This window comes from Balaenoptera physalus (assembly GCF_965194825.1).
Source record: "Balaenoptera physalus genome assembly, chromosome: 16".
Taxonomy (NCBI): domain Eukaryota; kingdom Metazoa; phylum Chordata; class Mammalia; order Artiodactyla; family Balaenopteridae; genus Balaenoptera; species Balaenoptera physalus.
In genome coordinates this window covers 77350968-77374786 of record NC_138898.1, presented here as the reverse complement: position 1 = coordinate 77374786, position 23819 = coordinate 77350968, and the positions used below count along the sequence as shown (strand labels likewise).

General features: G+C 44.2%; 1 protein-coding gene and 1 pseudogene across 4 annotated transcripts in view; one reads left to right on the top strand and one right to left on the bottom strand.

Annotated features, from left to right (window-relative positions):
* The window catches only part of ITGAM (integrin subunit alpha M), a 37742-nt gene extending 19473 nt beyond the window's left edge, over positions 1-18269 (bottom strand). For 2 of the 3 annotated variants that reach the window (XM_082431184.1, XM_082431185.1), the window contains exons 1-12: positions 17562-18269; positions 15435-15540; positions 12575-12678; positions 12199-12269; positions 11935-12052; positions 6837-6967; positions 6246-6391; positions 5316-5469; positions 4139-4289; positions 3080-3153; positions 525-654; positions 113-255 (exon numbers count right to left, since the gene is read on the bottom strand). In XM_082431184.1, coding sequence (XP_082287310.1) covers positions 113-255; positions 525-654; positions 3080-3153; positions 4139-4289; positions 5316-5469; positions 6246-6391; positions 6837-6967; positions 11935-12052; positions 12199-12269; positions 12575-12678; positions 15435-15540; positions 17562-17589 — 1356 coding nt within the window. In that variant the 5' untranslated portion in view covers positions 17590-18269. The remainder of the gene's footprint in view (positions 1-112; positions 256-524; positions 655-3079; positions 3154-4138; positions 4290-5315; positions 5470-6245; positions 6392-6836; positions 6968-11934; positions 12053-12198; positions 12270-12574; positions 12679-15434; positions 15541-17561) is intronic. The other variant, XM_082431186.1, reaches the window with a different exon arrangement.
* Positions 18270-18686: 417 nt separating this feature from the next.
* Positions 18687-23555, top strand: LOC309645454 (small ribosomal subunit protein eS26 pseudogene; annotated as a pseudogene). The gene has a single exon. The product of its transcript is annotated as a small ribosomal subunit protein eS26 pseudogene (transcript).
* Positions 23556-23819: the final 264 nt, after the last annotated feature.

Here is a 23819-nt window from a genome sequence, read left to right as displayed (position 1 = left end):
CTGCTTTACAAAACTCTGTCACACTTGGGATCTGATGATGCCCATCCCAGAAGCCCTCAGCCCCCAGGGTGCCTCTGTTGGCACATCCATGCCCCACACACTCTGCACTCACCTGGGTGCCCTTGATTTCAGCGTTTTTCTCCCAAGCACCTGCATTCTTTTTGAATATCACCACCAGGCCGATGTGCTGATATCGAGGCGCCCCCAGAAGCAGGCTTTGCACCCGGTTCCGCAAGATGACTTCAGCAGCATAACCTGAAGATAATGAACTAAGAGGAAAACACTGCCCCCTCCAACAGGACTATCCCTTGAGCAGGGGCAGTGGGGCAGCCCCATGCTTGGGAGCTTGGGGTAATTGGACCCTGCACTATATTCCTCTTCGTTAACATAATTAAAATGAAGCTTTGAAATTTCTGTCTTTAAACCTATCCCTAGAGCTTATGAAAGATCCAAGGACATCTAAACTAGTTGAGTTATGCCATATCCTGACCCCTTCTTAAAGTAACCCTGCCCTCTCTACTTACCCAAGTAAGCATCATTCATGTCTGAATCTACCCTGGTTGTGTTGATGAAGGTGACTTTATCCTTTGACGTATGCAGAAAGGCTCCGCCAGCCCAGTCAAAGCTCCCCACAGCGCCCAACAAGGGACCATCCTGGGCAAGAAGGTAGAACAGGATTGAGAAATCTAGAGCTTCAGCGTTATCCCTATCAAAAATCCCAATGGCATTTTTTCACCGAAATAGAACAAACAATCCTAAAATTTGTATGGAACCACAAAAGACCCCAAATAATCAAAGCAATTTTGAGAAAGAACAAAGCTGGAGGCATCACACTTCCTGGTTTCAAACTATATTGCAAAACTATAGTTATCAAAACAGTATGGTATTGGCATAAAAACAGACATGTAGATCAATGGAACAGAACAGAGACCCCTGAAATAAACCCATGCATATATGGTAAATCAATATACAACAAAGGAGAGAATAATATACGATGGCGAAAGGACAGTCTCTTCAATAAATGGTGTTGGGAAAATTAGACAGCCACATGCAAAAGAATGAAACTGGACCACTATCTTACACTAGTCACAAAAATCAATTCAAAATGGATTAAAGACTTGAACATAAGACATGAAACCATAAAACTCCAAGAAGAAAACATAGGTAGTAATCTCCTTGACATTTGTCTTGGCGATGAGTTTTTAGATTTAACACTAAAAACAAAATAAGCAGTGGGACTACATCAACTAAAAAGCTTCTACATAGCAAAGGAAATCATCAACAAAATGAAAAGGTAACCTACAGAGCAGGAGAAAATATTTGCAAATCATATATCCAATAAGGGGTTAATATCCAAAATATATAAAGAACTCATACAACTCAAAAGTTTGTTTTAAAACCTGATTTTTAAATGGGCAGAGGATCCGAAAAGACATTTTTCCAAAGAAGACATACAGATGGCCAAGAGGTGCATGAAAAAAGTGCTCAACATCACTAATCATCAAGGAAATGCAAATCAAAACCACGATGAGGTATCACCTCACACCTGTTAGATGCCTGGCATCATAAGAGAAGAAATAAGTGTTGTTAAGGATGTGTAGAAAAGGGAACCCTTGTACACTGTTGGTGGAAATGTAATTGGTGAAGCCACTATGGAAAAGAGTATGGGGGTTCCTCAATACTTTAAAAATAAAACTACAGTATGATCCAGCAATTACACTTCTGGATAAATATCCAAAAGAAATGAAAACACTAGCTTGAAAAGCTAGTGCAACCCCATGCAACCCCATGCAACCCCATGATCATTGCAGCATTTTTTACAATAGCCAAGACATGGAGGCAACCTAAGTGTTCATGAACGGATGAACAAATAAAGAAAATGTAGTGTATATGTACACAATGGAATATTATTCAGCCATTAAAAAGAAGGAAGTCCTGCCCTTTGTGACAACATGGATGGACCTGGAGGATTATGCTGAGTGAAATAAATCGGAGAAAGTCAAACACTGCATGATCTTACTTATATGTGAAGTTAAAAACAACAAACTTATACATACAGAGAACAGATTGGTGATTGCCAAAGGCAGCGGTGGGTGGTGTGCAAAATGGGTGAAAGTGGTCAAAAAGTACAAACTTCAAACAAAATTGAGTTATTTGTAGTGAGGTGGATGGACCTAGAGTCTGTCATACCGAGTGAAGTTAAGTCAGAAAGAGAAAAACAAATACCATATGCCAACACATATATATGGAATCTAAAAAAAAAAAAAAAAAAAAAAAAATGGTTATGAAGAACCTAGGGGCAGGACAGGAATAAAGATGCAGAAGTAGAGAATGGACTTGAGGACACGGGGAGAGGGAAGGGTAAGCTGGGACGAAGTGAGAGAGTGGCATGGTCATATGTACACTACCAAATGTAAAATAGATAGCTAGTGGGAAACAGCTGCATAGCACAGGGAGATCAGCTCGGTGATTTGTGACCACCTAGAGGGATGAGATAGGGAGGGTGGGAGGGACACGCAAGAGGGAGGAGATATGGGGATATATGTATATGTATGACTGATTCACTTTGTTATAAAGCAGAAACTACCACACCATTGTAGAGCAATTATACTCCAATAAAGATGTTAAAAAAAAAAAAGTACAAACTTCCAGTCATAAAATAAATAAATCCTGGTGGTGTAATGTACAGCATGGTGACTACAGTTAATACTGTATTGTATATTTGAAAGTTGCTAAGAGAATAAATCTTAAAGTTCTCATCACAAGAAAAAAAATTGTGTAACTGTGTAAGGTGATGGATGTTAACTAGACTTATTGTGGTGATGATTTCACAGTGCTATATACATATATTAAATCACTATGTTGTGCACCTGAGGCTATTATCATGTTATATGTCCATTATATCTCAATTTTTTTAAAAAGAGAACAGGATTGATGAGGAAGAGAGAAGGGACCACTGCTGCCCATCAAAGAGGTGCCTCCCAACAAACACCTGTCACAGAGATGAGCCCCCAAACCTTTGAACCTCTTCTCCCTCTTCGTCTTGCCCCCAACCCCAATTAAACAAAAGACCACTTACAGAGGTGAAGACAGCACTGAAGCCTTCCTGAGACATCTCATACTCAAAGGAGCTGGTACTTCCTGTGTGCGTACCTGTGAGGAGAAGAACGTTTACATTAAAGAAAGTAGAGGAGCCTAGAACAGGGGTTGGAAACTCAGTGCTATGGTGGCCAGACAAAAGGAGGCTCAGATGGAAGCCATGTGCACCCCCCTTTTTCTTACATGTCCTCTGTTACGCTTTCCTTTTTTTATTGAAGCATAGTTAATTTACAATATTAATGTTAGTTTCAGGTGTACAGCATCGTGATTCAGTATTTTTGCAGATTATACTCCATTATAAGTTGTTACAAGATAGTGCAGGGACTTCCCTGGTGGTCCAGTGCTCAAGACTCCGCACTTCCACTGCAGGGGGTACGGGTTCGGTCCCTGGTCAGGGAACTAACATCCCGCATGCCTCATGGCGTGGCCCAAAAAATAAATGAATAAATCGGAAAAAAAAAAAGATAATGGCTACAATTTATATGCTTGCTGCTTATCTAGCCATATGCCCCTTTTAAAGGGATGGTGGCTATTTGGCTCCAACTACTTTTTGCCAAGCGGGAATATGGTCCTAAAGGTGTCTAATCTTCCAAATTTTCAAGAGAAACCATAAATCCAGACTGTATATGAACCTTCCCCCAACTTTTAAATTCTTTTATTCAACAAACACTTATTGAACACCCTTTATGTACCAGGCATTATTCTAGGCACTGGGGATACAGCAGTGAACCAAAGAGACAAATGTTGGCAACACATCCAAATTTGGGGGAAAATACTGTGAGGGATTTGACTCCCCTACCCTCTAATTTTTCAGCCTCTAGCCAAGATTGCAAAATTAGAGAGAAAAGTCTAGATCCTTCCATTTCAAAGTAATTGAGCAAGAGAGGCCAGAGTTGCTGGGAAATGGAAGAAGAAGGGAGTTGATGCTGAGGCTCAGGGTACCAAGGGCTAGGAGGTTCTTGTTTCTACAGGGAAGTACGTGTTTTGGGATAAGGAGCTGCCTTTGGAGCTGCTCCAGGACGACAAAACCTTAGCTCACCCTCAATCGCAAAGATCTTTTCCTGAAGCTGGTTCTGAATGGTCTTCAGAGCTTCAAAGTTATTCACCTGGAACACGTGATCACCAGGCGGCTTGGATGCGATGGTATCAAGCTCTTTTACAGATTTTTCACTGGAGAAGGCATCTCCCACCTGTTACCAAAAAACAGAGGCCGAATCAGACACTTTCTGGGGGTAGCACTCTCCTCCAGCAAAGAAAATTCTGCGGGAAAAGAATCTGAAACAATATCTGTCCAAGGAAGGAATGCACCAGAAGGCCCCTGGGACAGAGCTGCCAGGTACAGTAGAGCAGGTTGTACACTCTACATTCTGTCAAGGGAGAAATTGGGGCTGAAATCCAGCCTTTGGTCCACTTGCTGTGTCATACCTCCTGGTGTGGGGCTGACCTCTCTTCAGAGGAAGGGGGCGCTTTCTACTTCATATGAAGGTGTTTCCTACTTGCCAAGCCAGAGACCCGTGATGATACCTCTTTCTATGTCATGTAAGATACTGTAGTAGTTTGAGGACACTGATGTTCCCAACCCTTTGCCCCTTCCTGTAGCCAAGACCTTTCCCCAAAGCTGTACTCTGCCCTCCTCCTCTTGGCAGAGTATTCTGTTCCGCTCATTGTCTCTAGGCTCAGCCATGTGTACTGCTTTAGCCCACGGACATTATCATATGTGATAAAAACAGAGGCTGGAAAAAGTGCTTGCAACATTTCCACTTGCTCTTTTGCTCCTCTGCCTTCACCATGAGGACACGCCCCAGCTAGCCCACTGGAGGATGAGACACAGGGAACAGAAGAGCCAAGTTACCCCGGTCGTTCCAGTCCGGCAAACAGATATCGATGGCAACCCTCAGAAATGGAGAAAGCCCAGCCAAGATCATCAGAGCTGCCAACCAACCTGCAGCTGATTACAGATGCATGAGGGAGTCCAGCTAGGACTAGAAAAATTGCCCAGCTGACCCACGGACTCACTTATTGTTTTAAGCCACTGAATGTTGGGATAGTTTGTTACATAGCATTATTGCGACAATAGTTAACTATTGTGAACATATGGGCTAGCAGAGATGAGCATTGCCCCACTTTGATTTTATTGATGTTTGCAAATTCAAAGGAGGGTGTATCCAAGTAGAACCCTCTACAGAAGCATCAGGCCGGAGAGCCACATTTCCTACCCCAATGACGTAGCGAATGACCCCCTTTCTATCCGCTTCAGGGATGACATCCTTGTAGTGCAAAGGATCGCCATACTTTTCTCCATCTGTGATGACAACCAGGATCTTAAGGGCATTCTCCCGAGCTCCATTTCTGCTGTGAAACAGTTCTCTTCTGTCCAGGGTAGAGGAAGGAAAAGTCAAATTCGAGCCGACAGAGATACGCCTGATGCTAGGGAAGGAACGTCAGCAGTTACAGATGCAACTGCGCTCTGTCTAGGAGGCACTTGGGTTCTCCTGGGACAAACACTGAGACGTAGCTGCCCCAAGATCTGGAAGGGCAGCAGGAGAACGGGAAAGAGTGGAGGGAAAGGAAGCCTTCATTGCCATTATATACTTTGGCATAGATTGATTTTTTTTTTAAATGAGTATTATTCCTTCTAAATTAAAAACAAATTAATAAGCTTAATTGTGCCTTCATCAAACCTCTCCTGATGTGAGGCAATTGTTCTCCAGCGTATCCTCCTGCACTTCTGTCCCAATCCCCACCCTTGCCTCTACACACACACACACACACACACACACACACACACACACACACACACACAGAGATCAGAGTGAACTTTCTAAAACAAGATATGGGTACGTCTCCCCACTGCTAAAACCTTCAATGGATCCACTGGCTTTTCAGTTGCCTTGGTGACCTGGCCTCAACTGATCTTTCTAGCCTCCCTCTAGCCTTCCCTTCCCTCCCCCCCCCAATCCCACCTTTACTCACGACTTGTATGTCATGAACATACCAGGCACAGTCCCTCCTCCACACGTTTACTCACCCCTCCCCCAGAAATACCCTCTACCCCAGCCCTGTCTGAACAACTCCCCTCTTCCTGCAAAGCTCAACGAAAAATAAAACCTCCTCCTTCCATCCTAAGCAAAGAGGGAAGAGCTTACACAACTTTGCGGATCCCTGTGGCTGTGTGTGTCCTCCCCAACAGCTGTCTTATTGGCTTCACCAGCAATTCCGGGGAAGGGTTTCTCTTGAAATCATTGAAGGTGAAATGAGTCTGAAATTCTTCAGAGTACTGCATCAAAGAGAACTGGGAACGGGCACCTGGTATTACACTGGAGAAGGTGTCCCTCCTCCCCCTTAACCATCTCCCAGCAAGCTCTCCATAAATCTTGAAACACTCTAGTCTCCAAATTCCTCCAAATTCTGCCCTGCCCCCAGTCCTTCTGCCTCACCAGGACAGAGATCGGCCATCAGCTCCCACTTCCCAGCACTAGAACTCAGCCAGAGATGACATGTGGGTTTCATGTCCCACGCCAACCCGTATCAATTAGTCTGCCTGCTTTACAGGGGGCTGGAGGAAGGCTGAGGCCACATCCAGACAGAGCAAGGAAGCAAATCATGAAAGAAAACGATGATCAACTGGCAAGTTGGCAACATCTCTAATAGAAGCAGGACAGTAACGTGGCAGCCTGGTTACCACGTATTTGCCAACCTTATGCAAGCTGTTCCCTAACCTACCCACTGACCCTTACCAAGGTTTTGGACTTTTGGAATTGACTCATCACAGTTGAGACAAAGTTCTTCATCCTCTGAAAGTCTGTCGGGTTGATGCTACCAGAGCCATCAATCAAAAAAGCAATGTCACTGTCTTGCTGAGGGCACCCTGGGGAAAAAGGAAAAGGAATTGATTACAAGAGACTCAGGGTTCATTTTTTGCATGTCAGCTCTCTGCTGAGCAATGAGAGTGAAAGGTGAACAAGATGTAACCCATGTGCCTAGCTAAATAAAAGCATGGGACAGAGCGGTATGGAAAAATATGGTTCACTCTGCTCAAGGCAGTCAGGGAAAGCAGTGCTATCAGAGCTACCTCATGAAGAATAAGAAATAATTTGCCAGAAATACAAAGGGAGAAATAAGTTACAGGGGAAAAAAGGAATAGTGCACATAAACGTATGCTGGATGTCCTCCCTCCAACCCCCCATTCTGCCCCAGCCCCAAATCCACTTTCTACGGTTCCCCACTTTGCCCAGAGCTCAGCCCACATGGGACATGTCAACAGGGCTCTTTCAACCTCTGGCTTCTAGCTGTGTTTGCCCAGTAAGAAGCCTCAACAGGAGACCGGAGGGAGGGAAGAGGGTGAGATCAGAGTATTTCCCTCAGCTCCCTTCCTGCAAGGCTGCTCTGGGCCAACCGTGTCCCTGAACAGATCAGTGCTCCTCTCAAGGAGGCCTACTCCCCATGACTCCCTGTCCTTCCAGATTCTGGGGACTTCTGCCTCTCCTTGTCCCATCAGCCTAGGGTGGCAACAGCTCCACTGTTTTTCACCCTGGGTTCCTGGACCATCCCTTGTAGCTTCTTTAGACCCTCCCACGCCTTTATAATTAGTCCCTTTCTAAACACAGTTGACCCTTGAGCAACACAAGGATGAGGGGCCCCCACCCTCCATGCTGTTGAAAATCCGTGTATAACTTCACAGTCTGCCCTTCGTATCCGCAATTCCATATCTGCAATTCTGCATCTGCGGATTCAACCAACCTCAGATCCGGTAGTACTGCAGCACGAATTTAGTGGAAAAAAAATCCACATATAGGTGGACCCACGCAGTTTAAACTGGCCGTTTTTCAAGGGTCCAGTGTAGAAAGGGATAGCACAAAGGAGTTTTTAGGTGGTAAAAGAATTCTTTCGTATCCCGTTCATGTTGCTGTTTACACAAATCTAAGCGTATCTTAAAATTAATGGAATTGTACATTACAAGGGGAAAAAAGGTCAATTTTACTGTATCATCAGTGAAAAAATGAGATAAAATTACCCAGAAAAAGTATTGGCTTTTTAAAAAATAGACAAGCAGATTCTAACATTTATATAGAAAATAAACAGGGAAGATAAGCCAGAAATTTTCTTGAAAATCTCAAAGGTACACTAAGTGAAAAGAATCAAGGTACAATCCAGTGTGTAGAGCACACTACCTTTTGTGGCACAAAGTGAAGTATACAGACACCTATGTCCATAAATATTGATACGTGGCGTACCTCCAGAAGAAGCCATGAGACGCTGGTAACAGTAGCTGCCTCTCAGGAAGGAAAGACGAGGCTCGGAGATCCAAGAAGGAGAGATTTTTATGGTATATACCTTAGTGCCTTTTGAACTTTGAACCGAGTGCATGTTTTATCTATTTTTAAGGAAATGAAAATGTTTTCAAAAAGAAGAGTCTGGAATGCTTAAGAGCGAGGATTGAAGAGAGAAACGTGGGGGTGGGAGCTGAAGCCACAGAATTGGATGCAGTCAGACACGAAGAGCACATGGGCAAGAACAGAAGCTGTAATCAGGTGCCCTTAGGTGGGCAGGGGAGGCAGAGGAAGACAGCTTGGAGCTGGAGCTTCATAGAAGCCCTCAGTAGGGGCACAAGCAAGAGAAAGAGAAGAGAGGAGAGGAGAGATGTCTGAAGCCAAGGTGCTGGGAGAAGGAAGAGGTGATCTTCAGGTCACATTGGAAAAGTCAGAGAACATGAGGACAGAATAGAGATTTGGCCTTTAGAGGGTCACAGATGCCACTGGCAACAGCAAGGTCTATATGATGGGTGGGCAGGAGCCAGATGTCAAAGGGCGAAGGATCACAGCATGGGGGCAATGGAGACAAGGAGAGAGATCCCTTCCAAGAAGGTTGGTGATGAAGGGAAGGAGAGAGGGTAGAAGATGGAGAGGAGACCGGGGGAGGGAAGGTAATTTTCATTGCTATCAGTTTGAGTGGTTGATTGTTTTTAAGTTATGGGTAGCATGAGCAGGTTTACATTCAAAGGAAGGGACGGGATTTAGGTTCCTAGAGAGAGCAAGTGATTAAAGATGTGAACCCCAGAGTTGGTGATGCGAGAGAGCCTCAGAAGCCCAGATGGAAGAATTACTCATGGAAAGGACGGGTCTTCCTCTAAAACCAGTGAGATGCTGCCAAGAGTGGTGCCATCGAGGAAATCTGGGCAAGGAGAAGGAAGACGTAGAGGGAGTTTACACCTGGTAGCCTTGGTTTATTCTGTGAAGAAGGAGGGACGGTTATTGGTTGAGAGTGAAGTACAAAGGAGCTTGAGAAAAAAAAAAAAAAAACTGTAAAAAGAAGACATATCTGCCCTTGGTTCCAGAACCAACTTGGAAACAAGCAAAAAGATGGCCAAGCAGTTGAAGAAATTGGTGTCAGAAATCAGCTGGATATGGGACTTCCCTGGTGGCGCAGTGGTTAAGAATCCTCCTGCCAATGCAGGGGACACGGGTTCGAGCCCTGGTCCAGGAAGATCCCACATGCCACGGAGCAACTAAGCCCATGTGCCACACCTACTGAGCCCGCGTGCAACAACTACTGAAGCCTGTGCACCCTGGAACCCACGTGCCACAGATACTGAGCCTGCGTGCTTCAACAACCACAGCCCATGCTCTGCAACAAGAGAAGCCACGGCACTGAGAAGCCCGCACACTGCAACGAAGAGTAGCCCCCGCTTGCCACAACTAGAGAAAGCCCACGCGCAGCAACAAAGACCCAACACAGCCACACACACAAAAAAAGAAATCAGCTGGATTAAAAGATTCATTCACTCACTCTCTTTCAATCAACAGATGTTTGGGGAACAAGGGTAAGGAGCCACCAAGATGGTCCCCAAGATTCTCACCTCCTGATATTTAACACCCTTGCATAATTTCCTCATCTTGATTGTGAGCTGGAGTTTTTATTTATTTATTTTTACTGAAGTATAGTTGATTGACAATATTGTGTTGGTTTCAGGTGTACAGTAAAGTGATTCAAGTATATTTTTCAGATTATTTTCCATTTTAGGTTATTACAAGATATTGAATGTTGTCCGCTGTGTTATACAGTGAATCCTTGTTGCTTATCTATTTTATGTGTAGTAGTGTATATCTGTTAATCCCAGACTCCTAATTTATCCCTCCCACTTCCCTTTCCTCTTTGGTAACCATAAATTTGTTTTCTATGTCTGTGAGTCTGCTTTGTTTTGCATATAGGTTCATTTATATTATTTTTTAGATTCCACATAGAAGTAATACCATGTAATATTTGTCTTTCTCTGACTTACTTCACTTAGTGTGATATTCTCTAGGTCCATCCATGTTGCAGCAAATAACATTATTTCATTCTTTTCTGTGGTTGAGTAGTATTCCGTTGTTTCTGTTTATGTGTGTGTGTGTGCGTATGTATGTGTATATATATATATATATATATATATCACATCTTCTTTATCCATTCTTCTGTTGGTGGACACTTAGGTTGCTTCCATGTCTTGGCTATTATAAATAGTGCTGCTATGAACACTGGGGTCCATGTGTCTTTTTGAATTAGGGTTTTTGTCTTTTCCAGATATATGCCCAGGAGTGGGATTGCTGAATCATATGGTAGCTCTATTTTTAGTTTTTTAAGGAACCTCCATACTGTCCTCCATAGTAGCTGTACCAATTTACATTCCCACCAACAGTGTAGGAGGGTTCCCTTTTCTCTACATCCTCCCTGTGAGCTGGACTTTTTGACTCACTCCCAAAGAATACAATATGGCAGAAGTCTTCTGAGATTCGATTATAAAAGACTGTGACTTCCATCTTGGGCTCTCACTCTCTCTTGCTCTCTCACTGCCTTGTTCACTCACCCTGAGGGCAGCCAGCTGCCATGTTGTGAGCTGTTCTGTGGGGAAGCCCATGGGACAAGCAAGTGAGGGAAGCAGCCAGCCAGCAGCCAGTGTGGACTGAGGCCCTCAGTCCAACCATCTTATAAGTGAGCTTGGATGTGGATCTTCCCCTAGTCAGGCCTTCAGATGAGACCACACCCCTGGTTTGACAACTTCAAGCTCATGAGAAACCATGAGACAGAGATACCCAACTAGGCTGTGTCCAGATTCCTGATTCACAGAAACTGTAAGATAATTAATGTTTCTTGTTTTAGGCTACTAAGTTCAGGGGCAATTTGTCAAGCAGCAAGTCAACAAACTCAACAAAATCTCTGCCTATCACAGAGCCTACATCCCGGAAGAAAGGACATTTAAGAAATAAGTAAAATATGGATATATAGGTATGAAGAGGGCAAAGCAGGGCAATGTGGTAGGAAGTGATGGTGGAAATGATCAGAAGAGTCCCTCAGGGAAGGTCTCTCTGAAGAGTTAACATTTGAGCTGAGATGACAGTAATAGGTTGTCAGCTGAGATCTGGGGAAAGAGCATGCCAGGCTGAAGGAATAGTGAGTGCAAAGCCCCTGAGGCAGGGACAGCTTGGTGTGGTTCTTGGAGAAGAAAGGCAGCTGGAGCACAGTGACTAAGGTAGAAGGGTTGGGAAAGAAGTTGGAGAGGTGGACGGGGGCCGCACCAGCTAGAGCCTCAAAGGCTACAGTCAGGCACTATGGCCAGGCTGGGTCCAGGCACTAACTCTAAGGACAATGGTTGAGACATTGTCTCACAAAGATGGGTGGTTATATCAGGACTTTCCTCAAAGCGCAAGATCCTAGCACCTCTCCAGAGCCCCTCTCTGCATTGGAACCCAGTTCCCTCACGCTTCTGCACCAAGACTTTTAAATAAACCCCCAGACTATGAGCCCCTCAGCCCAGTCCTGCCAGCCCCCTCCAGTCTCATGCTGCTCGTCTGTACCCACCTCTCAGGGCCTCTGGGAGCCGTCTGAGTTGCTGCTGTAGGTCAGATCCAAACAGGAAGCAGAAGCCGTTCACATAGGTGTTCTCCTTGCAGATTTGCTGCCCGGTGGGGCCACAGGCCTAGGGAGCAGGGGATAGGTGGGAGGGGCTGTCCCTGCTTCCTGTCCTTTCACCCCAGCACCTCCACCCACCAAGACCCCAGCCCCAGCAGTCTTAGGCCCCCAATTCCTTCCCTTGGGACACTCCCATGACCCAAGGCAACTCACCAGCAGCTGGAAAGGGTTGGTGGCGAACGCCAGAGTCAGGCCCAAGGACATGTTCACAGCCTCCGGGGGGACTGAAGGGACAGATATATACATGGTCACTCTCGGGGATGGACGGGACTGTGTAAGAACTGGACAGGGGATGGACAGGAACCTCAGCCAGGGAGACATGGAGGTCTGAGGGGTTCAAGGAGGCACGTAGGTCATGGAAAGGGACACAGAGGGGTGTCTGAGGGTGCCTGCATACAGCTCAGAGGCCAGGGAGCTGGCTCCCTGGGCCCCCATCACAGATCCCAAGACAAAGGCAATGTCTGACAAGTCCAGGTGTGTGCAGAGGTGGAACCCTAGCCCTAGGTCCCAGCGAGGGGCAGTGACTCACCCTGCAGGGGGATGGGTTCACACTTGCCCATGCTGTAGTCGCACTGGTAGAGGCCGCCCGTCTGGTTAGCAGCCTTTATCTCCTGGGGGGCTCCAACCACCAGCCTGGGGGACAAGAGAACGCTATGACATCTGGGGAGAGAAGGAGACCGTGGAAGTTCCGCCACCCAAAATAAAAGTGGGGGAGCCAACCTCACAGGGATTTCCCAACTCCCAGAAATAGGAGGAGGATTCAGCAAAGAAAAACATGGGAATTTTTTTTAACCGCTGATTGTTTATTGTGAATATTCTCATAATCCAGTCATTTGAATTCCCAGGGGTCATTTCAGTAAATTCAAGAATTTCCAAATCCTGAAGGCCAAACAGTGAAGGTAGACAGACAGTCTACCTTCCCAACTTGGAATCATTTCCCTGTTCAGGCAGGGATGCAATATTGCATAGAGGACAGGAATAGAGGCCTTGGAGTTTTACTGCCTGAAATTAAAATTTAGTCCCACCCTTACTTCCTGTGTGACCTTGGGCAAGTCAATTAATTACCTTATTGTGCTTCAATTTTCTCATCTCTAAAATATGGATAATAGCAGTACCTACCTCAAGGTTATTATCAGGATTAAATGAGTTAATCCATGTACAATCCAAAAGTGGGAAAATGTTTAATCTTGGAGTGAGAAGGGCCTCTCTAAGAATGACATAATACCCAGAGGTCATTTTAAAGTGAATACATTCAACTCCACAGTCATTTTAAATAAATTTCTGTATCTGATCAACTACCAAAAGCAAAGTCAGAAAACAAACGATAAACCGGGGGAGGGAGGTGAGCAACTCACACCCCAGACTACTTTCCTCAGTATAGTCAGAGCTCCCACAAACCAGTAAGGAAAAAAAAACAAACCAAGAGAAAAATGGGCAACAGATAAGAAAAAAATGTTCACAGGAAAGGAAATAAATCTCTCCTTAAAAAAGAAATGCAGGGCTTCCCTGGTGACGCAGTGGTTAAGAATCCGCCTGCCAATGCAGGAGACGTGGGTTCGAGCCCTGGTCTGGGAAGATCCCACATGCCGCGGAGCAACTAAGCCCGTGCGCCACAACTACTGAGCCTATGCTCTAGAGGCTTCGAGCCACAGCTACTGAAGCCCACGCGCCTAGAGCCCGTGCTCCACAACAAGAGAGGCCACCGCAATGAGAAGACCCCATGTGGCCATAAATTAATTAATTAATTAATTAATTTTAAAAAAAAGAAATGCAATTTAAAACTAAATTGCAATACCATTTCTCACCTGTTCAATTTACAAAGATCGTAAGTTTGCTAACACTTTGGGTTGGCAAGTGGGTGGGGAAGTAGGTGTTTGCATAAACTTCTGGTGTGAGTGCAAATTGTTGCCACCCTCACAGAGAGTAATTTGGAAAAATCTATTAAAATTACATATGCACATGTACCCTTGGATCCAGCAATCCTAGTTCTAGAAATTTACTTCCAAAATATACTTGCACATGTACAAAATGCCAACATTGTTCATATAGCAAAAGTTTGGAAACAATCTAATGTCCATTAAGAAGAGATTTGGGGACTTCCCTGGTGGTCCAGTGGGTAAGACTTCACGCTCCCAATTCAGGGGGCCCAGGTTCAACCCCTGGTAGGGGAACTAGATCCCACATGCTGCAACTAAGAGTCCACATGCTGCAACTGAAGATCCTGCATGCCGCAACTAAACATGCCGCAATGAAAATCCTGTGTGCCGCAACTAAGACCCAGCACAGCCTAAATAAATAAATAAAATTTAAAAAGAGATTTAAATGTAATATAAATGTAAATTACAGTACTTCCAAATAATGGAATATGATGTAAGCATTAAAAAGAACAAGTAAGCTCTTTTTTCATTTATTTGGTAAAATCAGCAAGCTCTATTAATTAAAAAAAAAAATGCAAAGGACAGTGTAGAGCAGAGGCCAGCAAACTTTCTTCTAGAAAAATAACATTATTTCCATAAATATTATTTCTGTAAAAGTAAATATTTTAGGCTTTGCAGGCCGTAGAGTCTCTGTCCCAGCCTCTCTGTTCTGCTACTATAGCTCCAAAACTGCCCCAAAAAATAAATGACTAGAGATTATCATACTAAGTGAAGTAAGTCACACAGAGAAAAATGATGTAAATGAACTTATTTACGAAACAGAAACAGACTCACAGATTTCAAAAACAAACTTATGGTTACCAAAGGGGAAATGTGAGGAGGAGAGATAAATTAGGAGCTTGGGATTAACACACACACACTGCTATATATAAAACAGATAACCAACAAGGACCTACTGTATACCACAGGGAACTCTACTCAATTTTCTGTAATAACCTATATGGGAAAAGAATCTGAAAAAGAATGAATATATGTATATGTATAACTGAATCACTTTGCTGTACATCTGAAACTAACACAACATTGTGAATCAACTATACTCCAGTAAAATGTTTTTAAGTATTGGAAAATAATAATGATAATAAATGACAAGTGGGGAGTAGGGGTAGCCAAGTGTCAATAAAATGTATTTACAAAAATAGGCAGCAAGTTGTAGTTTGAGTATAATGTGTGCTACAAATTGTGTGCAGGATGATGTGGAGGTCTGTGCACTGTAGAATCTCTCTGAAAGAATACATGAGAAACCATTCAACAGGGACCCTGCTAGGGAGGGAATTGGGAGAAGGGAGTGAGGAAGAGACTTTCTTACTATCACACTCTTTTGTATCTTTTGAATTTAGAACTCTGATAAATTAAGAAAAAAACAAATCAAGGAAATTGTGATTTTTTTTTCAGGTATGTTAAGCCTTGGAGGGAAAGTGTGTGGACAGGGAGTCCCCCTGTGGCCCTTACCGGGATCCCTCAAGCTGGACCACGCTCTGCCCGAAGCCCCTTGCATTGTTTTGGAAGATGACTGCATTTTCCGTGTCCAGGTTGAACCCGTGACATAAGGCCAAGGCTGGAGGGAGAACAAGGGGGGCGGGAGTCAGGAGGAGAGAAGGAGACAGTTAAGAAAGCAGCCTGGGGACTTCCCTGGTGGCGCAGTGGTTAAGAATCCTCCTGCCAATGCAGGGGACACGGGTTTGAGCCCTGGTCCAGGAAGATCCCACATGCTGCAGAGCAACTAAGCCCGTGGGCCACAACTACTGAGCCTGCGCTCTAGAGCCCGTGAGCCACAACTACTGAGCCCACGTGCCTAGAGCCCATGCTCTGCAACAAGAGAAGCCACCTCAATGAGAAGCCTGCGCACCACAACAAAGAGTATCCCCCGCTGGCCGCAACTAGAGAAAGCTCGCAGCAACGAAGACCCAATGCAGCCAAAAATAAAATAAATAAATAAATAAATTTATTCTTTTAAAAATAAAAGAAAGCAGCCTGCTCTCCTGCCCCAAGCATCTTCCTGTTGGGATTCACCCTAACCCAGCATGGACATGGGTGCCTCCCAGGTCCCAGCCTGGAGCAGAGGTCACCACACTTTTTCTGTAACGGGCAAGATAGTAAATATTTTAAACTTTGTGGACCAAGAGGCAAATGGAATCTATTAAGTACGTACCTATATAAGAAAAGAGGTAATGCATGTCTACAAATTTTTTCATGAAGGAAATTCAAAATACAATAATTGAGTACAATTTTTTTTGTAATACAAATTTACTGATGAGACAAGTGGAATTCTTTAGGAGAAATAACATTGCACGCCATTCAAAGCTAGTGTTCAAAGTGATTCAAAGTTAGTGTTCCCTGTCATGAATCGATTATAAATGTTCATCTGGGACCTATGGCTCCAGGTTGTACAGAAACACATGGTGGAGCCCTCATCTTATGCCCACAGAGGACAGTTTGCTGACTCCTGGCCTAAGAACCACCAACAGGGTGTAATGGAAGAAATTTTCACGTTTTGAGCTATGGGGGAGTCATTCTGGCTTATACATGATTTAGCTTGAATTTTATGCTAACTAAAACAGCCTGTGTGTAGCCTATCAAACATACATCGTACAACTATTCTAATAATTAAAGAAAAGCACGCATTGTCCAGAAGTAAAGAACATCCATGTTAAAAATAAAGATTAAATGCCTCCCTTCCTGGGACACCAGTGCCACTACTCCTTTGACGATAGGACTCCCAGGTGCCAAGGCCATACTGACTGGCTGTGTACATGCTGATCTGTTGCTTGTTTGGTTTGGTTTTTAACCTTGAAGGAATGTATCCCTGACTTGTTTGATGTTCTTTGTTCTGACAAGATATAGAACTGTGCTGAAAACCATGCTTCTCCGGAACAGTTCCTCAGAGTTCTCTGAGAGGCTGTCTCCTGGGCTATAGTCCTCAGTTTGGCTCAAAGAAAACTCTTATCTTGTTTATTGATTATTTCCATCAACAGGTGCATTCAGCCTCTCTCTGAGCCCCACCCTGGGTTCCCACCCCACTGATTTGCCCAACAATCAAGTTCCTAAAGACTCAAGTAATTTCCTTCCTATGCAACTTTCAAGCATTTCTTTCCCTTCTCTGGCTCTTAGTCCACAAAACACAGACACAAAGGGAAAAAACTTGAATCATTTTGATCAGTCAGTCATTCAACAAAAATTTACACCTGCGTCCTTGGAAAAGAGGAGACCAATAGGAGGAGGGGAGGAGGAATCCAAGAAGATCCACTCCAAGAAGAGAAGCCAAGACCTGCTGTGCACACTTAGACGTGTCATTTCACCTCTCGGGGCCGCAGTTTCCTCTTCTGTGAAGAAGGGACCAGCCAAACCCCCTTGCCATGGACCCCCTAGTCCATGAATTGAGTCATTTATCCAAGCTTCTCTGCTCATCCCATCTTGGTCTATCTCTACTCTGCTTCTTGAATCCCTTAACCTTCCCCCAATCCCCTTTGTCTCTCCCAGCCTAACTCCTAAATATTCTGTACCCTTTCTCTCCACAAACTCACAAACCCAAAAATTCCCCTCCTCCTCACTGTGAGGGCCCCCCAACTCCTGGCGCACCTGTTAGTAGAAGGACTCTGTGAGTCATAGCTGGAGAGAGCAGGAGCCGTGAGGCTGCAGGCACCACTGAGCCACTTCAAGGAAGCCACCAAAGCCAGAAAGGACTGAAAAAGGGAAGTAGGAGGCAGAAGTCTATCAGAGACTCAAAGGAAGAGGACGGAGGCCCAGTGAGCACACAGCCCTGCCAGACCTGCCCCCTCTACCCTGCCTCCCGGCCCAAACCATCAGGGCCGCTAACCCATAGGTGGCTTTTTTTGCCCACCTGCTTCTAGAAACATTATGAACAGCAAAGCACAGACTTATGACCTGGCCCCCAGAACATGACTCCCTGAAAGCACGCTTTGCAAAATGTCCCTCCCTCCTGCCCAGGGAAGTGGGAATACCTGTCAGCCAGAGCTATCCTCCTGTGTGGCCATCAGTAAGGTCAACTCAGGTACAGAGAAACCCGGTGCTTTTTTTTAATATAAATTTATTTATTTATGTATTTATTTTTGGCTGCGTTGGGTCTTCGTTGCGGCGCGCAGGCTTCTCAGTGCGATGGCTTCTCTTGTTGCAGAGCACGGGATCTAGGCGCGTAGACTTCAGTAGTTGTGGCGCATGGGCTTAGTGGGTCTGCGGTATGTGGGATCTTCCTGGGCCAGGACTCGAGCCCGTGTCCCCTGCATTGCCAGGCGGATTCTTAACCACTGCACCACAAGAGAAGTCTTCTACACGGTGCTTTTTTTAGTATTATTTTGCTTTTAAAAAAAAAAAAGGGGGCTTCCCTGGTGGCGCAGTGGTTGAGAATCTGCCTGCCAATACAGGGAACACGGGTTCGAGCCCTGATCTGGGAAGATCCCACATGCCGCGGAGCGACTGGGACCGTGAGCCACAATTACTGAGCCTGCGCGTCTGGAGCCTCTGCTCCGCAACGGGAGAGGCCGCGACAGTGAGAGGCCTGCGCACCGCGATGAAGAGTGGCCCCCGCTCGCCGCAACTAGAGAAAGCCCTCGCACAGAAACGAAGACCCAACACAGCCAAAAATTAAATAAATAAAGAGTGAATGGTGGGGAAAAAAAAAAAAAAAAACAGCCTCAGGACTTTTCTGGTGGCTCAGTGGTTAAGAATCCGCCTGGCAATGCAGGCGACACGGGTTCGAGCCCTGGTCCAGAAAGATCCTTCATGCCGCGGAGCAACTAAGCCCGCACGCCACAACTACTGAAGCCCATGGCCTAGAGCCCGTGCTCCGCAACAAGAGAAGCCACCGCAATGAGAACCCCACGCACCGCAACGAAGAGTAGCCCCCTCTCGCTGCAACCAGAGAAAGCCCGCACACAGCAACAAAGACCCAACGCAGCCAAAAAAAAAAAAAGTCTCTAACTCTTTTGCCCTGGAATTTTCACTTCCAAGAATTTATCCTAAGAAATATCTGAGAATTACAGTCAAAGATGTCTGCACAAGCTGTTTTCAAAGACACAGGAGCATATCTTCATGCAATTACATAGAACACCAAACCATACTTGTGTGTGTCTGCTAACGTGATCCACAAGCCAATCATTTTTCATTCTCTCTCCAGCACGTTTTCTCTTGCCCTTAGTTCTGCTTTCTTAATAACCAGAGCAAAGAAATGTGTGTGCTCTGAAAAAAATTCCATTAAAATTCTGAACATTTTGTTTTAAAATTACCTGTTTAAAAATACGTATGTGTAGGAAAACCAAAATGTTAATAGTGGTTGTCGCTGGATCATAGGACAATGGGTCTGTTCTACGTTATTGCTGCAGAGCAAACTACTCCAAATAAAATGGCGACTTTTTTTAAAATTTATTTTATTGAAGTGTAGTTGATTTACAATGTTGTGTTAGTTTCTGGTGTACAACAAAGTAATTCAGTTATACATATACAGAATAGTTTGCATCTGCTAATCTCAAGTTCCCAGTTCATCCCTCCCCCATATCCGCTCTCCCTTGGCAATCACAAGTCTAAAACAGCAACTTCTCATTGTGTCATGGTGCTGTGGATTGTCTAGCCTCAGCAGTTCTCACTAGGGAATCTCAGATGGCTGCAGTCAGATCGTGACTGGGGCTGGAGTCCTTGAAGGCTCAGCTTGGCTGGACTTTCAAAACAGATCACTCCCATGGCTGGAAGTTGGTGCCATCAGCAGGCCAGGAGCTCGGTTGGAGTTGTCAGCTGCAGGACCTCCATGTGGCCTCTCTCTGTGGCTTGGGCTACTCACAGCATAGTGGTTAGACTTCAAGAGCAAGTATTCCAAGAGATAAGAATTGAAAGTTCCCAGTCTCTTAAGGTGTTGATCTGGAAACTGTCACAGAGTCACTTCCACTATATTCTAGTGGTCAAGCAGTCACAGAGCTCGACCACATTCTAAGAGAGGGGGACAAAGATCTCACCTCTCAGTGGGAGGTGTGGCAAAGAATTTGTGATCAACTTTAATCTGCCACAGGGTGATTTTAATTTTCTTCTATATATATTTGTGTACTTAAAACTTTTATACAAAAAAAAAAAAGAGTGACGTTTATAATCAGAAAGAAAAGAAAAACACCAATAAGTAATTTAAACAACAAAGGGCCCATTCTTGTTAGCAGGAAAGGAGGCTGAGGAAAAAGAAATAAGACCATTGGATCAGGATGAGAAGCTACCAACCAGGGTGTGGGGACATATTTTAATAAATAAGCTGGCGGGACTTCCCTGGTGGCACAGTGCTTAAGACTCCGCACTCCCAATGGAGGGGGCCTGGGTTCGATCCCTGGTCAGGGAACTAGATCCCATATGCATGCTGCAACTAAGAGTTCACATGCCACAACTAAGGAGCCCACATGCTGCAACTAAGACCCGGCGCAACCAAATAAATAATTTTTAAAAAAAAAAAAAGAATGAATGCAAAAATAAATAAATAAATAAATAAGCTGGGTTTGTTTTTGATAAAAAAAACTTTCACACTCTGATCACCACAGGAGGTTGCTCGGATATCACGGCCCCTCTGTGCCCTTAGCAGAGGCCAAGGGCCCACTTTAAAGGCATAGGCAATATCTCAGAAAGATTGTCCAACCCCCAGAGCTTTTCTTAATGACCCACCTTATGGTGTGCACCTGACCAGGTAACCACAGGTGGGCACCTAGCTATAAGCTCCCATCCATCCCCTACCCCTACTCTTGACGAAAGCTTACCTTGGGTTCCCCTGTACATGAACACTGAGACAAGGGGAAGTAATTTATTTGAGAGGTAATCCAGGAAACACTGGTGAGGAAGTGAACCCATAAAAGCTGTGAGATGAAACAAGTTACTGCTGTGGACGATCGGAGCTCAATACACTGAGGAACTCTGAAATCCAGGGCAGAACATGCCTCAGCGTTATCCACCTGAGAGGAGAGGGGGCTAGATTTTTATCCACAACTCACATTAGCTATCAGTGGAGGGCTGCTCTCCGGGAAAGTCTTACTTCTCTGGTGCATCCAATTTGCCCTGCACCCAGGCAGAGAAGGCTCCAGGAGCCAGAGAGAGCCCTCAGGCAGGCAGGTACTGGCAGCTGGAAACCTGGCCAGCTTGCATGAGAATGATAAACACTGATGGGACGTGAATGGAGCAATTGCAGTGTCTGCTACAGATACTCAGATATTTTTTCATAGCACTCATTATTACATGAAATTATATTACATATTTATGTAGTTTATCTATTGTCTGACTCCCCAACTAGAGTCTATAAGCTCCAGAGAGCAGAGATTCTTGTCTGTCTTGCTCATCACTCTATTTCCAGTGCACAGAAGAGTGCCTGGTTCGTAAGAGAGATTCCCCCCGGCCCCTCCCTCAGAGAGAGAATTCTGGAAAGAGGGCAGGGTAGCAAGCACCAAGAATCCTTCCTCCCCAACTAGATAGCAATTGTACCAGAAGAATCTCTCTGATGTAACTGTTTAGGAGCTCTGAGTCTATAATGCACCAAAAAAAAAAAAGACCTGTGGTTAACTTCAGTGTATTTCAGCTCTTAGCACTGTAGCAGCTACCAACCACTCCCTAACTGCAATCCCACGGCAAGCTTTGCAGGAGCAGGTTGCACGAAGCTTGTAGGAACCAAGGTGTCAAGAACCCATCCGTTTATGATGCCTATCATGGAATCTTAACTACAAAATCTTCAAAACTTGAAATAATTTGAGTGAACCAGTGTTCCTAACATCAAATCAATCTAAATAGAGCATAAGGCGCTTTGCTGGGTCAGGTTAAAAACAACCACCATGCTCTCTCGCCTCCTCGCTTCCAAGACGATCAGGAAAAGAAGGAATAATGGTCGTGCCTAAAAGGGGCGCGGCCACGTGCAGCCTATTCGCTGCACCAGCTGTGACCGATGCGTGCCCGAGGATGAGGCCATTAAGAAGTTCGTCATTTGGAGCATCGTAGAGGCCGCAGCCGTCAGGGACATTTCCAAAGCGAGTGTTTTCGACGGTGAGTGAGCTCCTGGCGCGAACTGTCCTATATGCTTCCCAAGCTGTATGTGAAACCGCATTACTGCGTGAGTTGTGCCATTCACAGCAAGGTAGTCAGGAATCGTTCTCGGGAAGCCCGGAAGGACCGAACACCTCCACCCCGATTTAGACCTGCTGGTGCTGCCCCAGGACCTCCACCAAAGCCCATGTATGGAGCTAAGTCCTTAAAGACTAAAGAAATACGGTCCCCTGGAAAGACAATAAAATGGAAATTATACTTTTAAAAAAACCCCACCATTTGCTTAGTGATTTACAGGTCCCTTTCACAGACATAATCTCTTCTGATACTCAGGCTCAAACTATGAGTTAGATGCTATTATTAATTCTAATTATCATCTTTCTTGTGCAGAAGTTCTTTTGTTTCATGTGGCCAAATTTATTATTATCCTTTTCTGTAACTTGTTTAATAAATCTCCAGAGTTAGAAAAATTTTTTTCATCTATATATTCTTCTCAAATACTTCTTTTACTTCAGTTATTTAACTTCTTACTTTGTGTACTGTTGAATTTTTTGTGTGCAGTGTGAAACAGGGAATCCAGTTTCATTTTTGTCCATATGAACAAATAATTTTCCAGTTCCATTCACTGAAAAGAGTTTAAAATAAGCTTTTAGAAGGAAATTTTACTTTCCTATATTTGTCAAATTTTTTTTTACTGCCCATCTGTTTTCTACCCAAGTCAGTATAATGCAAGATTCCAGTATTACGTATCACCCCGGTGCAATTATTTTCTTTCTGAGTCTGAGTAAATTAGGGTATCCAGAACCCAGAGCCCAACTCTGTGGAAAACCACTTCAAAGAGAAGAAACTTTTGTTTCCTCCCCAAGGGCAAAAATGATGGGCAGCAGGAACATCCAATCATAACCCTATTTCCTACTTGAGGCAGATTCAATGGGCAAAAAAGTCATCATTTGCAGAAAGTATGAAAACCCAAGACCATTAAGTGATAACTTGTTAGAACTAATCTTATTCAGCAAGATCAACATATAAAAATCTAATCCATTTCTTGTTCAGCTAAGACTAATTTTCTGATTAGAAAATATAATAGGAAAAACACCATTCGTAGCACCAAAAAGCTATAAAACACGTAAGCATAAATCTAACATGAAATATGTATGAACTATTTATTTTTTAAGCTATTACTCTTTCCTGAAAGACATAAAAGAATAGAGAGAGATGCCATATTCATGGGTGACAAGGCTTAACATTATAAAGGTATCAGTTCTCCGTCAGATTACTCAGTAATTCAGTGTAACCTCACCCAACAAGATTATTATCGAATTCGACAAGCTGATTCTAAAAATCACCTGGAGGAGAAAACACACAAGAATAGCCTAGAAAACTATGAAGCATAGCTTATTACATAACTCCACTCCATAGCCAGACATGCCATATCACAGCACTACCTTAAAGTCAGATAAGCAAAGGTAAGGTGTTGGTTCTGGAATAAATACATAAAACCAAATACATAAAACCAATACTGGTGTATATACAAAAATCTGATATTCCCAACAGAATTAATATGTTTCTTTTTTTTTTTTTCACACACACACTGTATTTTATTTTTACAAGAGATAAATAGACTGACACAAAGCATTGTACATGGATGACCACAACAAAAGCAACAATGGTTGCAATTACCAAACCTGAAACACACTCATACTATGTCATAATATTGACATTCAGTCCAGTAATCCTCCACTGTAACAGCTCCTTTACTTTGCAGTGAAAATTGATTTGTATATTCTTTGCCTCTGAGTCCTTGTGGGATTTTTTTTTTTTTAATTCAGA